We start from the raw sequence: 15628 nt of genomic DNA on the forward strand, positions 1-15628 counted from the left end.
ATACTCGGTCTTGGAGCCAACGCTCACTTTCAACATGCATTAGCTATACTCGGCCTTGGAGCCAACGCTCACTTTCAACATGCAGTAGCTAAACTAGGCCTTGGAGCCAACGCTCACTTTCAACATGCATTAGCTAAACTCGGCCTTGGAGCCAACGTTCACTTTCAACATGCATTAGCAGTACCCGGCCGTGGAGCCAACGCTCACTTTCAACATGCATTAGCAGTACCCGGCCTTGGAGCCAACTTTCACTTTCAACCTGCATTAGCTATACTCGGCCTTGGAGCCAACGCTCACTTTCAACATGCAGTAGCTAAACTCGGCCTTGGAGCCAACGCTCACTTTCAACATGCAGTAGTTAAACTCGTTCTTGGAGCCAACGCTCCCTTTCAACATGCAGTAGCTATAATCGGCCTTGAAGCCAACGCTCATTTTCAACATTCATTAGCTATACTCGGCCATGGCAGTTTGTTTACTCTGACATTCTCGAGGAATGTGGTCGCCTCCGGAGCTAACTTTGTCAATTTCGAATCATTGCGAAACTCAAGTGAACTCGGCTTTCTGGTCCAAATTGGCTGCGATGCGTACGACTTGACCCTTTTGAATTGATGAGTTCGAGTTATATCACGTTAAATTTCTATTATATATTCTAAATTTATAGTTATAAAGGACTACTGTAAATTAAAAGTCTAAATCTAACCTGCTTATAACGAATAAGAAATAGATCTAGATGACGACTTATCCGCCTTTTCAAATAATGCTTGTATACCCCAACACTTAATTTTCCTACTATAATTTCGGATAAAAAATTCTCTTAAATTCATGCCAATAACAACAGATTCTATATTTATTTTCAGATATGATTAAATTGTTTATCCTGTATATTTGAAATTGTTTTTCCTACTTAACTTTACTTTAAGTAGCGACCAAATCAACGAACAAAGCAGCAAATTATCCAATAACCCATTGAAGATGTCAGGGAATCACTCCACTAGCTCATGACGAGATCAAGCAAACTAACTTGGTCGGATTACGATTCAATATACCGAGCTGGTATAGATTCAGAGAAGAAAAATCTTCTTATATTATATTATCAGGATATTACGCACGAGATCTTCGAGAAAAACAGCATCGATGTTGAGGATCCATTACACGAGGCTTTGGGCAGCCGACAGCGCTACATTGCGCTGTCACATCGACGGTTGAGCAATCAATTCTCGTTACTTTAAACCTTAAAATTTTCTACAATTTATTGACTTATCGAGGTCAAATATACTATTTTCAAGACGACTTTACTGAGTGAAATGTTTAGATATTAATAGGTCACTAATTTTAATAACCCCTTGTAGCAAAAGCTCAGCTAAGTTGCGGGCGCCTGTTTCTCTATACCGGGAAAATTCAATCATTCCATGATTATGGTTCGAAGTTTCTTCACTTTTCTTGTAATTTCTTTGCAGTTCATTCGTTGGATGCTTTCGGACAATAAAACTCATATTATAACTTTTATCCTAGGCACAGTCGTCAATGATGCTGAGAACTTCCTCGTCTCGGCAACGTCTAAATGACGAAGACAGTAAATTATGTTCGCTCACACTTGTCGTAAGATTGGCAATTGCAAGTTGTCTCATTTAATGAAATTTTCTCATTGTCGTAATGAGATTGTCTCATTTAACAACAGTTATAACATTGAACAGCGGTATGATTGTTGTTTCAGTAGAATGCAGTACAAGATCAGGTTTTTCATTCCGTTTGGTATATCTAAAACGACTCATTCATCTCAATTCAGAATGTGGGGAACTGAAAATTTAGCAACGTATGAGTGGTTATATACCATAACCGAGGAAAATTTGATCAAGTTCGTTTATCGATAATCAAACGATAGCTAAATGACCTATATTTGGGGCATTGAACCTTGCACCTTGAATTTTGCAATAATTGAGATAAATGTACATTGAAAATTTGTTGTCTTAAAATCCATTCGGCATGAGTGGGAGATTGAAAGGGCTGACCCATGGAGGTAAAATCCGTTCAAGATGAGCGAGAGATTTAATTGGCTGACTCATAGACATAAAATCTGTTCGACATGAGTGGGAAATGAAGTGGATGATTTATAGACGAAAAATCGATTGGAATGAGTATGAGTAACGAAAAAAGCAACTAAAAAGCAACCCAAAAATTTTCAATTCCGCACAAAGCTCTATTTCTTAATCATTATTCGATAGTTAAATAAATACTGCGTGTAATTTGTTTCTCTCCTCGTATTGTGTGGCTTCCAGCAGTTCACACGGTACGAGGATATGCCTGCACCGTATCATTGTTCAGCTAGAGTGTTTTATATTCGGTCGAGATGCGCAATTACGTAAGCACAATTCGTCAACTTCAATTCAACTGAAAAAAAGTAGGGTAACATGGAGCAGCGAGCCCACTGCGGGTCATGGGCCCATAGCGGGTTTCTCGCTAAGTATGGCAGATATTGGTCCGTGTTCTCTACCGCCGGTCGACAATTTCACTGGGATGTGGGATGAAGTGTACGGATTTACGTTTTGCTAAGTGTTTGCGTTATTAAGTTATTGTGAATAACTGTTTTAGCCCAGATAAAAATTTTTTGGCCGCTAAGAAAAACTGTTTTCGATTACTGTAGATGAAGCTTTTGAAATTACTATGAATTTTAATTTGAACGTAATATTTATAGGGATAATTTTGAGATCAAGTTTAGACTATTAGCTTTTAAAATAAAATGTTGGCACGATATAAATTTAAATGATGCCCAGTGGGGCAACGGGCCAACGCGTGTCACGGGGCAAAGCGCCCATGGTGAAGTCTTGTGTTATACGTATACATCATTAGATTTGTCTCAATGATCTTTTCAAAACTATGACTAGCTTTTTGAATTACAACTTACACTTCATATTGCATGATTTTTTGATTTGCCGCCTCAAGGCAGCGGGTTTAGTTTCTAGTTATGCGTATTTATGACCCCATATCGAATTGACTCTTGCCTTGCCAAAAGTTGATTTCAGTCAACACCAATGAGCCAAAAGTTGAGGAATTTTTGTGGTGTTGGCTGAAATCACGATTAGATACGAATTCTCTGCACATAATATCTGGATTATGGACGAAACTGGAACGAAGTTTTTTTCTGATCAATTAAATATATTTTTTCTAGTCAAGGATACATTTTTTCATGTCAAGGACGAATTTTCATTCGAAAGGATATATTTTTCAAATCTAGGATATATATTTTATGTCAATGAAATATATTTCTTCATGTCAGTGATAGATTTTTTAAGACATGAGTATATTTTTTCAAGTTAAGGAAATGATTTTTTTGAGTTGTTAATAAACGAATGAATGTCACATTTTTTATTAAATTTTTCTTAATTTTAACTGTAAAGTGTTGTTTTATCATTTTTAAACGAAAAATATGCAATTATGGTAAAGGGACCAAGGGTGGGCGCCTTGCCCCAATCCCGGGGTAGGGCAATGGGCCCTACCCGGGGGTAGGGCAATGGGCCCATTTTGACACTTTTTACAAAATAGTGTTTCATTAAAAATTGAATAACCCTATAGGCGTCTAATTCACATCATACATTCCTCATTAGTTTTACCTTTAAACAAAAGAAAGAACCACCTCGCATCAATTGAAACTTCATCAAAAATTTAGTTTAAAAAAAGGGGGGGGGGGCGCTGCCCCATGTTGCCCTACGTCAAATCGCGGAATTATTTCGTCCTCATTGAAAACTTGAGTGCAGTAACATGATTTTAATGACAGGTGCAATCCACTCTTTATAACCGTTAATTTAGGAGTTAAAATTGCAGGGATTCTATTATTAGTTTTGATAAGCTTGTGCTGTGTGTTCTGTAGTAAGCTTTGCAACCTTGATGCGTTTTTACTGTTTCATATAGTTATGTCAAGCTCGCAGGAACTTTTTCTAGGGCTAGAACTCCGAGATTACTCAAGGGATTTATAACATGTGTTTGTCGAGAAAAACAATTCTTCAGTAGTGCATTATGGAAACTAGAGGAGTAAGTCTCACTACTTCATAGGCCTTGTGTTGCATATAAAATCTAGCATATCTTGTTCATTACATTCATTCATATAAGTCGATCATTTTAATTACTTAATTTCAATTTATTACGATCCAAATAAATCGGAGCGATAAATATTGTCAACTCGAAAGGAATTTTTCATTTAAATCTTGTCATGTTTGCGATTTTTTATTAAATTAGAAAAATAATAGAGAGTTATACTCGCAAGGGTTTGTGGTTTTATTTTTATTTTGTTCAGAATAGCTAGGTTTCATATTGGAACACAAGGCATAAAAAAAGTTTTCCATCGCAACATAGTGTAATAAATTATACGACAATAAGTCCTTTAGCTACTTTTATTTAACTAAATTTTCATTAGTCAGGAGACATTAGATCGGAGTTTTCCCGTGTGACAATATTAATAATTTAGAATCATTGTTACCATGGATACTCCAGTGCCTTTTACGGACTTGATCCCTAAGCGGCATAGAGGTTGTCTCAGCCGGGGTTTGGGGCTCAATTACTGTCGCTGAGAAGAAAGTTAGAATTATTAGAGCTACGTTGAGTGCTCACCGTTAACAAAGCTGCTTAGTGGCCTTCTTAGTCCGTAAGATGAGCCTTGCAGCTTGAAATGATTCAGTTACCTCGTGATAACGAGTTATATTGCAAAAGATTTCGGTGCAAAACTTGAGGTGAAGCTGAGAGACCGAGACTCTTGGGTGCAGAAAAACATGATGCTGGTGAGTAACCGAGACAATGGTGTGCAGAAAAACATGATGCTGGTGAGTAACCGAGACAATGGTGTGCAGAAAAACATGATGCTGTTAAGACCAAGACTACGGCATGCAGAAAGACATGATGCCGGTGAGAGACCCGGGACTCCGGTGTGCAGAGAGATATGATGCTGGCGACATGATGCATGTGAGAGACAGAAACTCCAGCGTGCAGAAATACATTATGCTGTGAGAGACCGAGACTCCAGCGTGAGAAATATATGATGCTGTGAGAGACCGAGACTCCAGCGTGAGAAATATAATGCTGTGAGAGACCGAGACTCCAGCGTGAGAAATATATGATGCTGTGAGAGACCGAGACTCCAGCGTGAGAAATATATGATGCTGGGAGAGACCGAAACTACGGCGTGCAGAAAGACATTATGCTGTGAAAGACCGAAACTCCAGAGTGCAGAAAAACATGATGCTGTGAAAGACCGAAACAGATCCCCCTAGACTAGAGCATCGTTTGTCTGGCATTCCACTAAGTGACATAGCGTGTCTTCACTGTAACATTCTCGCTCCAATAATAAATTTTATTAATATTTGAGGCACAATAGCCCTCACACTCAGAGTGAGTGGTCATAGTGTGTGGTGTTGTCTCACACATACCTTCTCTGGCCAATGCATAGGTTGTGAAAAGCGTCATCGCTTGAACTTTCATTCAGATCTAAATAGCCAAATCATTCATCGGTGCGGTAGAAGAAAACTTTACACATACGTAAGTCTACCGCCGTGTTTTGATGGTCAATCCCGACTAGCACGGAGGGTTGGGTTAATACCATAAGCGAAATTTCATTACCATAAAAGAAATTTTGTTGGAAGGCTAGTTTGGGAAAAATTCTCAAATGCTGTGCGTTCCCGATTTATTTTCGTCAAATCATCGATTACGTAGCAACATTTAAGTTCATTCAAAAAATGCAAGTCTATCTTGATTTGAATGAGATCTATGGTGAAACCTGAGATTATATTCAGGAGGTAAATTAGGTCGAAAAATTTCAAATCGATATTACAAGGAAAAAGTAATAATTCGCACTACTGACCACAGTGAACTAGTTATTACTGTGAACTAGTCATCACTGTAAACTAGTCATCACACTATTTAATTTAAAATTAAAATTACGAAAAATGGTCTTTGCAAATAAACTGTGAGAAAACCTCTAGAATATTTCTCGTCAAATTCTCAAGTGCACCAATATTCAAGTTCTTTTATAGAATTGAAGACTTGATGAAACAATGATATTGTCAGCCTGAAATATGTGAAGGTTCAAACCGAAAACCTCGGGACCATAAAATGAATGGTGAAAGCTGATTTTTGATATGACTTTTCTCTGCAAATTGAAACTATGATGGCATATGACTTTGGTTTGCAGTGTGAAGGACGACAGCACCACACTTCGTTAGAAAAGAAAAGTTAAAATAATACATAGATTCAAGGTAATTGGGATGAAAATTAAATTTGTGGTAGAGGCTCTGCCATACGGTGGGAGGTGATGAAATTAAAAACCTGTTGCCAAGTTTCGACTCAACTGCCATGATGGTAATTGGACCCAAATAAGTCATAAAAGGAAAGGGGTAGTGAATTTAAACATATTTTTTCGTGGCGTGGAATGGCGGCCAATGCAATAAAATAAACTCGGTTCAGCTCGGATGTTGGATTTAACATTGAGCAGATTGAGGTGGCAAAGTTTTATAAATTGACTCCAAGAGGCAAAACATGGAAGCTGTGGCTGGCGGCTACGAGTTTAATTGCTGGAATTGAGTCAGTAAGGCTAGAGTGTAGAATTCTCTGCAATGGATAACATTATATGTATTCTCCTGATCAATGACTAGCAATATATATTGGTCTAGACAACGCCAATTAGACTGGAATCCGTAAGTGATGAATCCGCTCAATACAATAATACTCGTACAAGTGTGTTATGTGAAATGTTGGCCGATTAAATGAAGATAGCCTAAAATGAATGCTTTTTATAAGAAAATTTCTCCACACAGTCTGACCTAAATTGTCTTGCTAAAGCCAAAGGTACTTTGAAGACGATGCTCGTTCGTGGCCTAGATGTAATATATAGTAACATTTACGAATTTCAGGGTACAGAAAATAGATGAATGCTTTTAGCATTGAAAAGATTTATTCGATTAGCGCATTGTGAAGAGTGATGGGTGAGGAAATTGTGATTGCAAGGAAGATTTGCAGGCCACGGTGGAAATAGGTATAATTTTATGATACTTTTACCCATAATTGGAGTGAAATTCTATTTAAGGAATTGTTAAAATAAGGCAATAAGTGAAGAGTCGTTAGAGGCGAATAGAGTACGAATCCTGGGCATTTTTGAACCGTAATCAGCCATCAAAACATTTGAAGCGCGATCAAGCAAAGGAACATTTGAAGAACGATCAGGAATCAGAACATAAGAAACGCGATCAAGCGAACATTTGAAGCGCGATCAGCCATGCATCAGAACATTCGAAGTACGATCAGGAATCAGAACATATGAAGCGCAATCAATCAGAGGAAATTTCGAAGTGCGGTCAAGACATCAGAAAACATGAAGCGCGATCAGGAATCAGAACATATGAAGCGTGACCAAGGTTTCGGAAAATTTGAATATTATGAAAGATTCGAAAAATATTCGAATAGCTATCGATTATAAAAATCAGTTGGCAAATAAGTTTTTATGGATAATTTCTAATTTTAACGCTTCTATGCTCGAACCAATCGACGTTATTTATTAATCTGCATTTTATTTTTATAGAGTGCATGGGTCTTCTTTCGAATAAAAGAATCCGGAAGAAACATCATTGAGTAAATAATTTCAGGTATCGCAGCTGCTTAATTTAACGAGCAATAGGAGCTAGTTAACCGTTGGTTAAATCTTTTACGCAGACAAATATCCTGAGCTTGCATTGCTATCAAGGAAAATCAGCTCAGTTTAATATTTTTCATGTTCAGTGTGACCGTCCATGGTGAACATAAAAAGATCATTGTTTTTAAGAAATATGGTGAAAATTTGATTACCTTTCATGTAATTTAATGTGTGGGGAACGAGGAAGGTTAGTACAAAGGCCACATATGATAGTTTTCCTGTGTGAGATGTTTCGAATATATGTGAAAACCTCATCCTATTTGCATTTTTGTAGTCAATAAAGATTTCTTGTACAATTTTGAGCGTTGATTGTGACGTTTATTAGCATAAACTTATGTTTAATTTCATAGACATTAGCGAACAAATCACAACTGCACTTCTGCCCGAATGTTGGCCGATTAAATGAAGATAGCCTAAAATGAATGCTTTTTATAAGAAAATTTCTCCACACAGTCTGACCTAAATTGTCTTGCTAAAGCCAACGGTACTTTGAAGACGATGCTCGTTCATGGCCTAGATGTAATATATAGTGACATTTACGAATTTCAGAGTACAGAAAATAGATGAATGATTTGAGCGTTGAAAAGATTTATTCGATTAGCGCATTGTGAAGAGTGATGGGTAAGGAAATTGTGATTGCGAAAAAGAATCACGGGCCACAGTGGAAATAGGTATGAATTCACGATGCTTTTACCCATGATTGGAGTGGGTTTCTGTTTAAGGAATTGTTGAAATAAGACAATAAGTGGAAAGTCGCTAGTGGCGAATAGAGGATGAATCCTGGGCATTTTTAAAGCGCCATCAGCCCTCAGAACATTTGAAGCGCGATCAGGCATCGGAACAATTGAAGCGTGATCAAGGTAGCAGCAAATTTGAATCATATGAAAGATTTGAAAACATTCGAATCGCTATCAATTACAATCATCCGTTGGTAAATTAGTTTTAAAGAGAACATTAAATTTTAACGCTTCTATGTTTGTTAAAAGCAGCCGCTCAAGCAGACATAAAAGTTATTTAATAATCTGCCATTTATTTTTATCGGGAGTTAATGAATTTTCGTTCAAATGAAAGAATCCATGAGAAACATTACTGAGCAATTAATTTCAAATATCACACACAAATATCATGAGCTTGCATTACTATCAAGTAAAATCAGCACAGTTTAATATTTTTTATGCTCAGCGTGCCTGCCGATGGTGAACGCCAAAACATTATTGTTTTCAAGAAATATGGTGAAAATTTGACAATCGTTCATCTACTTTGATGTGTGGGGAATGAGGAAGGTGGTACAAAGGCCACATATGATAGTTTTCCTGTGTGTGGTTCTTCGAATATATGTGAAAACATCATCCAATGTGCATTTTTCTGCTTTCAAGAAAGATTTGTATACAATTTTGAGCGTTGATTGTGACGTTTATTAGCATAAACTTATGTTTAATTTCATAGACATTAGCGAACAAATCACAACTGCACTTCTGCCCGACCTGCTTGAAGCCAAATGAGAATAGAGGAGCTGCCTGTAACCGCACATAATTCACGGCCGCGCCTCTCGTTGCGTTCTTCACGCGTGAGCAAAGCAAGGTGACTCGTTAATTACATTGAATATTCAGGAGCCATTTTCATTCGTAAAAACTCCTTGACCGAGTACGGCAACACAGACAAGGGAAGCGCGGCCTCTCGCATGACGAGTAAAGTCAAATGGTGGCGAGATGGCCTCATGGAGTCTGAGATGCTGCGCCGCAATATTCGCTGCTGAAATCCGCGGCTGAAATTACCCCAAATGCTCCTATTATTGACCTAATTTAGGGAACCTCATAACTACTTAAATTCGACATCCGCTCCTCGAGTAATTTTCGGGTTTGTCATAAATATACTCTTTGTCATACGTAAATTTTAACAAGTCCTGTCGTATTTTAGTTGTAAGCATATAATTACGTATGCTGGCATAAAATATGCACAATACTATGAACGCATGAAATTCAGAGATACTGACTTTACTGCTTCACAGCTTATCAATAATACAATGGCTGTAGTTCTGTATAACAACGGTTAATTTCAACCATACCCTAGTTTATCTGACTGGTAAAAAATAATAATTTTGGCCACGGAGAGGAATGTCGATTGTTAATAGCACAAGCTGGTTTTTTCTTAAAAAATGTGAGGAAAGACGAAGAGGAATGAGGCGTATTCATACCACATGATGACAGCCAACTTGCGTGCTAATCAGCTTGCTAATCAAAACTATGAAATACGCCCTCTTGTCTATTATAAAGAGACTAGGATACAAACTGCGTAAATTTATTTATTTTTTTCATGCGCATGTGCCTTCCAAATAAGCTAGCTGTTCACGTGTAAATGAAATCGCTTATGCCTTGTTCCGTCTTTGTCAGAAATAACATTTTTACAATTATTTTTCTGTTTTCCCGAATTTGCCCAACAGAAGTAGTCATGGCAACGTTTTTTCAATTAGAGGTCTAAATAGAAATGCCTGCTCCTATACCGCGGAGCCAAGTTATTCAGATAGTTTAATTCTCGGATCTCCAATTGTAGATTCAGATTACCTTTGGGTCGTATATAGTTATTACATTTACTAATCAAGCCTTATCCTTAAATTTGTCTTGAGTAATACAATTTTATAAGTACGTTTAGCATGGAGAATCGGATATAAGGAGTAATTTGCTTCATATGAAATTTGATCGGAAACTTTAGGAGTAAATGGCAGTATTTCCTTACTACTCATGTTTCTGGCTGTGGTCGTCGGAATATTTTTCATGCTATCAAGACAATATTTCTGATTGTCGTCTTTTCCCTCTGATAAAAATTCGTAATTCTGGGAGAAAATTCTTCGAAATTTTGATTTTACTAAAATTTCTTTCTAAAATTGCAATCGTGAGCCTATGCAAGAATAAAAAGGCTTATATTATTTGCGAAAGACATGATGTAATTTGAATTCCACCGTCGTGCGTATTATGACGAGTCTTATAATAAAAGAACTTCACCAAAACTCCTGGGCATCATAACTTGAATGAAAACATGAAGTGAAAGACTTTTTTCTGGCATCCTCGAGAATCTGAAATTTTTTAATATGTAGCTGGTCTCTGAAAATTCTGGCAAACTATGATCGGGATTTGAAATAAAAGTGCTTGTGTTCTCTGAATCTTCTTCAGTTTTTTTGTGTATTTGGAGGTGTTGTAAAGGCCTTTTAAGGGCCTTATACGAGAGCATTGTAAAGGCGTTAAAAGGGCGTTACGGTTGTGATGTTAGGGCTTTACAATGGCGTTGTGAGGGTGTTACAAGGGCGTTACAAGGACGTTGTAATAGCGTTACAAGGGCGTTACAAGTACGTTACGCTAGCAATGTAAGGGCGTTGAAAGGGCGTTATAAAGGCGTTTTAATGGCATTGTAAGGGCGTTCTACGAAGGTTGTAAGGGAGTTTTGTCAATAATTTTGTGCAGTGAATTTATATTTTAAGGTCACTAACGATCATAAATTTCGCTATATTCTAAAGGATACTCGTAGCATGAATAACTCTTACAAAGGTTTTAAATTTCAAATTGCCACCAACATCAGAATTCAGATATACGAGAATTAATTTCAGTCAATTTGGAAATTTCATTGAGCATTTCCCGCTTATTCAAGGCGCAATTTCTGCCAAAGGAAATTTTTTGACCGAAATCGGATGAGATATTGCTATACTTCTAAATATAATAGATGATAATACTCATTGTTCTCAGATAAAAAATTCAATTTTGTTACAAAAGCTTGGAACGAATTTGAAATTTTGCAATGATACAGAAACGCCCAATTTAATCACCTTAGTTTGTTTGATCTTGTAACATGAGCACAATGAATCAGGATTTTTTATTACATCAATACATGTATAATCAAAAGAGCCAGGTTTCCATACACAGCAGTAGTTTGCATAATTTTTAGCTCTAAAATCAAACCTGTTCTACGCTAAAACTTGACAGAGGACTGAGATACACGCTGTGTGGTGCACTCGTATACCAGTAAATGAGTGCATTTGATGAGAGCTCACTTTGATGACAGCGAAATTTATCCTGTATTCCACAGGAGAGCCTCTGTGATCCAGCGGGAGCTCATTTTGGGTCCTCTGATTGCCTCATAATGATTCATTTTCTGCTCCAGTTGCTGAGTAGTCCTGCGGTGTCGTGGTGCACTCGCTTCAGAACTAAAAATTTTTTATTCATGTTAGCGCAGCAAAGAAGTTCTTACTGAGTTCCTCGAAAAATTTTGGCGCGGTTGGAATCTTTTGATCAAGATGCCCCTGAAACATTGTTTACATTTTTTTTCATGATTTACGCACCGGGCCAACAAAACATTTAATGATGGATACTAATTGGAAGACATGTCACAATGGAACTATTCGGGATAATAATGAATTAGAAATGATGCACATCAACTTGATATTATTTGAGTGGTTATACTCAATGCAAGATTTCAATATAGAAATAAAAAGTTTTTTATTCAGCACGTGTATTAAGTAGCAGAAGATTTCTATAATTTACTAATGTCGCGTTATGGATAACGCCTAACCTTTAGATGTATTGAAAATAAATATCAATAAGCAAGACGGATATTGAAAACTACCGAGGTAACTTAATATTAACTATAAGCTAACTTTCAAGCAAAAAGTTGTTCGAAATGCCATGCTGACATGTAATATATACTGTATATCTACCGTAAACCGTAAATTGATATTTAAATTGTTAAGATTGAGACACATGAGCAGGCACATGTCTGTCGTCTCTATCGCGAAGCTGTTGGAAATGCTGCAAAATATTTTACGCTGTCCCGACAGTTTGGCAGCAGACGTTCCGATAGTTATTTTTTAGACAAATACTTTAACCTGCATTTCTGTTATCGTGCTAAGGTCCCTGAAATTGAAATACTGTCGTAAAACGTCCACTAATATAGCGGTCATTTAATTTATCGAACAACGCCCAAACTACAGTTTGTATCTGCTACGTTACTATGCATCGACTTTAGGATGTGTGAACGATATGAACAGCAGAATAGATTTTTAAAATGTTTTCCGCATTTAGAGCAAATAAATTAGCAAATTTGAAAGATTATCCTACTGAACGAAAATACAGGAAATATTGCCAGCAACCTAACACACTAATTAATTTAAAATAAATTTTGTTATATCACAATTTAATAATTGATTCCTAGAGACCTTCACCACTAACATTAATATTTTTTTGATTCCTGGAGATTTCAACCCCTAAAATTCATACTTTTTAACAATCATCAAATCATTCAGTTCTACTAAGTGTTTTTGGATGTATGATGATCGATCAAGGAATTCTTGATTATTTACAAAGACAACATTCTTATACGTATGACATCAATTTATAATTGCTAATGAGTTCTGGATTCTTAATCATTACATTACTTTCAGCGATTTAATCGACCGAAACTGGCTATGAAACTAGTTTACAACGGAAAAAATCTTCATGAAACCAAATTGTAGTGGTATAATCGAGACAACATCCTTCATAAACCGTTGCTAACGAAGTCTTACTTCAAATAATCCGATCAGTTTATTAGTGTGGCGCAATCAGAATTTCAGACGGCCGGCATAGAGACAGCGTCCAATTTACAAATGCGCCTCATCAGCAAAGAAGGCCTCCGGTGGCCTCAGGCAGACGCAAAGAAGGCCTCAGGCAGACGCAAGTGAGCGATGTCGGTAATTATCGGGAAACCTTACCATTTTTCTGAATTAATTTCAATGGGATTAGGAACTTGTCTGAGAATTGAATCGATGCTTATTTCTGGGATTTACTTCTATGATATTTGAGCAGTGTGAAGACATTAAATTAAAATGTTTCTCGTACTTTCATGGCGTTGAAGAATATAGATTACAATTAATCTATGTTTGATAATTTTTCTTAATACTTGTTGAATCTGGTAGATTGAGAAAATTTAAAGAATTTGAACATAGAATCACAATGGAAGTTTGTTTCCAATTGCATTCCCGGAAATGGCTTTTAAAATATGAAATGAATATGTTCCATGTTTGGACGAAGCTGGAAATCGTCCATTTGCTCGATGCTGTTACTTCATATTTATTCGGCCGCAAAAAGTTCATCAAACTTTACGTTTATACACGAACTATGTTCTAGTTTTGCAGCATCTGACTTTAAAATAAAATATAGTATTTTACGAGAAATATTATCAGAAAATTGCATTGTTTCTATGATGTTAACCCATGAGAGTTTTGACAGTTTACGAAGGCAATGACATTAAGAGTGAATGAATAACAATGTCCTCGAATTGATGAATATCCGAGTTGCATCGAGACACAAATAAAGCATAATGGAACACTCCTCGCAACAAATACGGCGTTCTCTAGTGACAGAATATTGAGTATTTATCAAGAACAATATTTTTTATAGATAATGATATTTTTTTATAGATAATGATATTGCTGTGAGGTGTTCCTTTTATGATATTGCAAGGGGCGGAATTGCCTTTCTGTCGCGTTCTATTCTCACGCAGCGCGCTCGCTCCTGAAGATATTCCGTTTAAAAAATTCATACAATCTTCCATATAATTATTTGATTTTGCAATATTTTTAATAGGAACGCAGAAATACTGAAGGCGTTTGGAAAACATTTAATTTTAGGATCGTCATTTCATTGAAATTTGGACCCTCCACAAGCAAGACCCCTGCTATACCGACGGCTGTTTTGACTGCTAAAGCGTCTAGAATGCCAGCGTTGGTGAGTTTTAACAGGGCATTTTCTTTTTAAAGCGTCAATTAATTTGATTTACAAGTTCTATGGCCTTTCAGTGTTAACACATTCAGACAAAAACAGAAACCCAGCTGTCGCTCTCACGGATTTGATGACCAATTTAGGCCTACGGAGCGAGGATGTTACAGTTATCGCTGCTCTTAGTACTAATGTCTTGGCCATTTGGTGGTTCTTGGAACATCGTTTTTGAAATAAATTAATTATTACTAATCGAAAGGCTTGATGAGGCAGAGAAAATATCATGACATGGCAATCATTTCGCGGCTGCCATCATTGACGTTCTTAAGCAACAGAATTCAGAGTCATATGTAATTTAGGAGAAAAACTATAAAATCAAACTACAGCCTCAATTTTAATTATTCTAATGTGCTAATGTATTTCATAACTGATTACAATATAGTCCAATTGATCAATAATATTATACAATTATATCATCATAAAAACGAAATATTGAGCTTTAAAAATTGGAAAAACATCATAGACCGTTGATGTAATGATTAATAAGAAATTTGATAATTACGGGCAGTGATTGTTATTCAAACGAACAATTTAATTTCACGAGCTCAATAACGTTCGGTAGAAAATCGGCAACTTATGAGAATTAACACATAGTTATAATAGTTCACTGTTCAGTCACTTTTCTTCAGTCCTTTTTCTTTCTTTCTTATTCAGTCACTTTTTCTTTTCTTTATTGACTTCAGTCAACATTCAGTCACTTATTTAGAATCACATTTACCAGTCGTGGGCTTCAAGAAAATCAGGGATAAAATCTCGTTATCATTTAATTTTAAGTGAAAATGTAATATTTTACTAGGTATGGTGCGTATAAAGATGTGGTCCTTATGTAGAAAAGTCGTGTATTATAAACATTAAAAATACCTAAAGGAAAATTATTAAGACGGGAAATGGAGTATCTGGAAGCGAAATTTGCATACTTTATGAAACCGAGAAGCACGACAACAAAAAAATTGACTCTTAACGAACAGCTATATGTAGACTTTTATAACCTACGACACCCGAAGGAAGGTTCATTAGTGCAAGCAAAAAATACTCCTTTTCTTCTTCGGGCGCGAGTTCTTAGTACAATTGGGCCGACGCATTCGGAACAATGGCCGCTAGTTTCCATACAAAAGCCTTAAAGACCGTCTTGTTATTTTTTAAGTGAGGCTCATAATTG

The 15628-nt window shown here is 36.6% G+C and overlaps 1 protein-coding gene across 1 annotated transcript in view; it reads left to right on the forward strand.

Annotated features, from left to right (window-relative positions):
• LOC108665607 (glutamate receptor ionotropic, kainate 2) overlaps positions 1-15628 on the forward strand; it is a 79532-nt gene that overhangs the window by 14240 nt on the left and 49664 nt on the right. The window contains exon 2 of the mRNA XM_047882126.1: positions 4702-4811. Within this exon, the coding sequence (XP_047738082.1) occupies positions 4702-4811 (110 nt within the window). The remainder of the gene's footprint in view (positions 1-4701; positions 4812-15628) is intronic.

The sequence above is a fragment of the Hyalella azteca genome, unplaced genomic scaffold (assembly GCF_000764305.2).
Source record: "Hyalella azteca isolate HAZT.00-mixed unplaced genomic scaffold, Hazt_2.0.2 contig9708, whole genome shotgun sequence".
NCBI lineage: Eukaryota > Metazoa > Arthropoda > Malacostraca > Amphipoda > Hyalellidae > Hyalella > Hyalella azteca.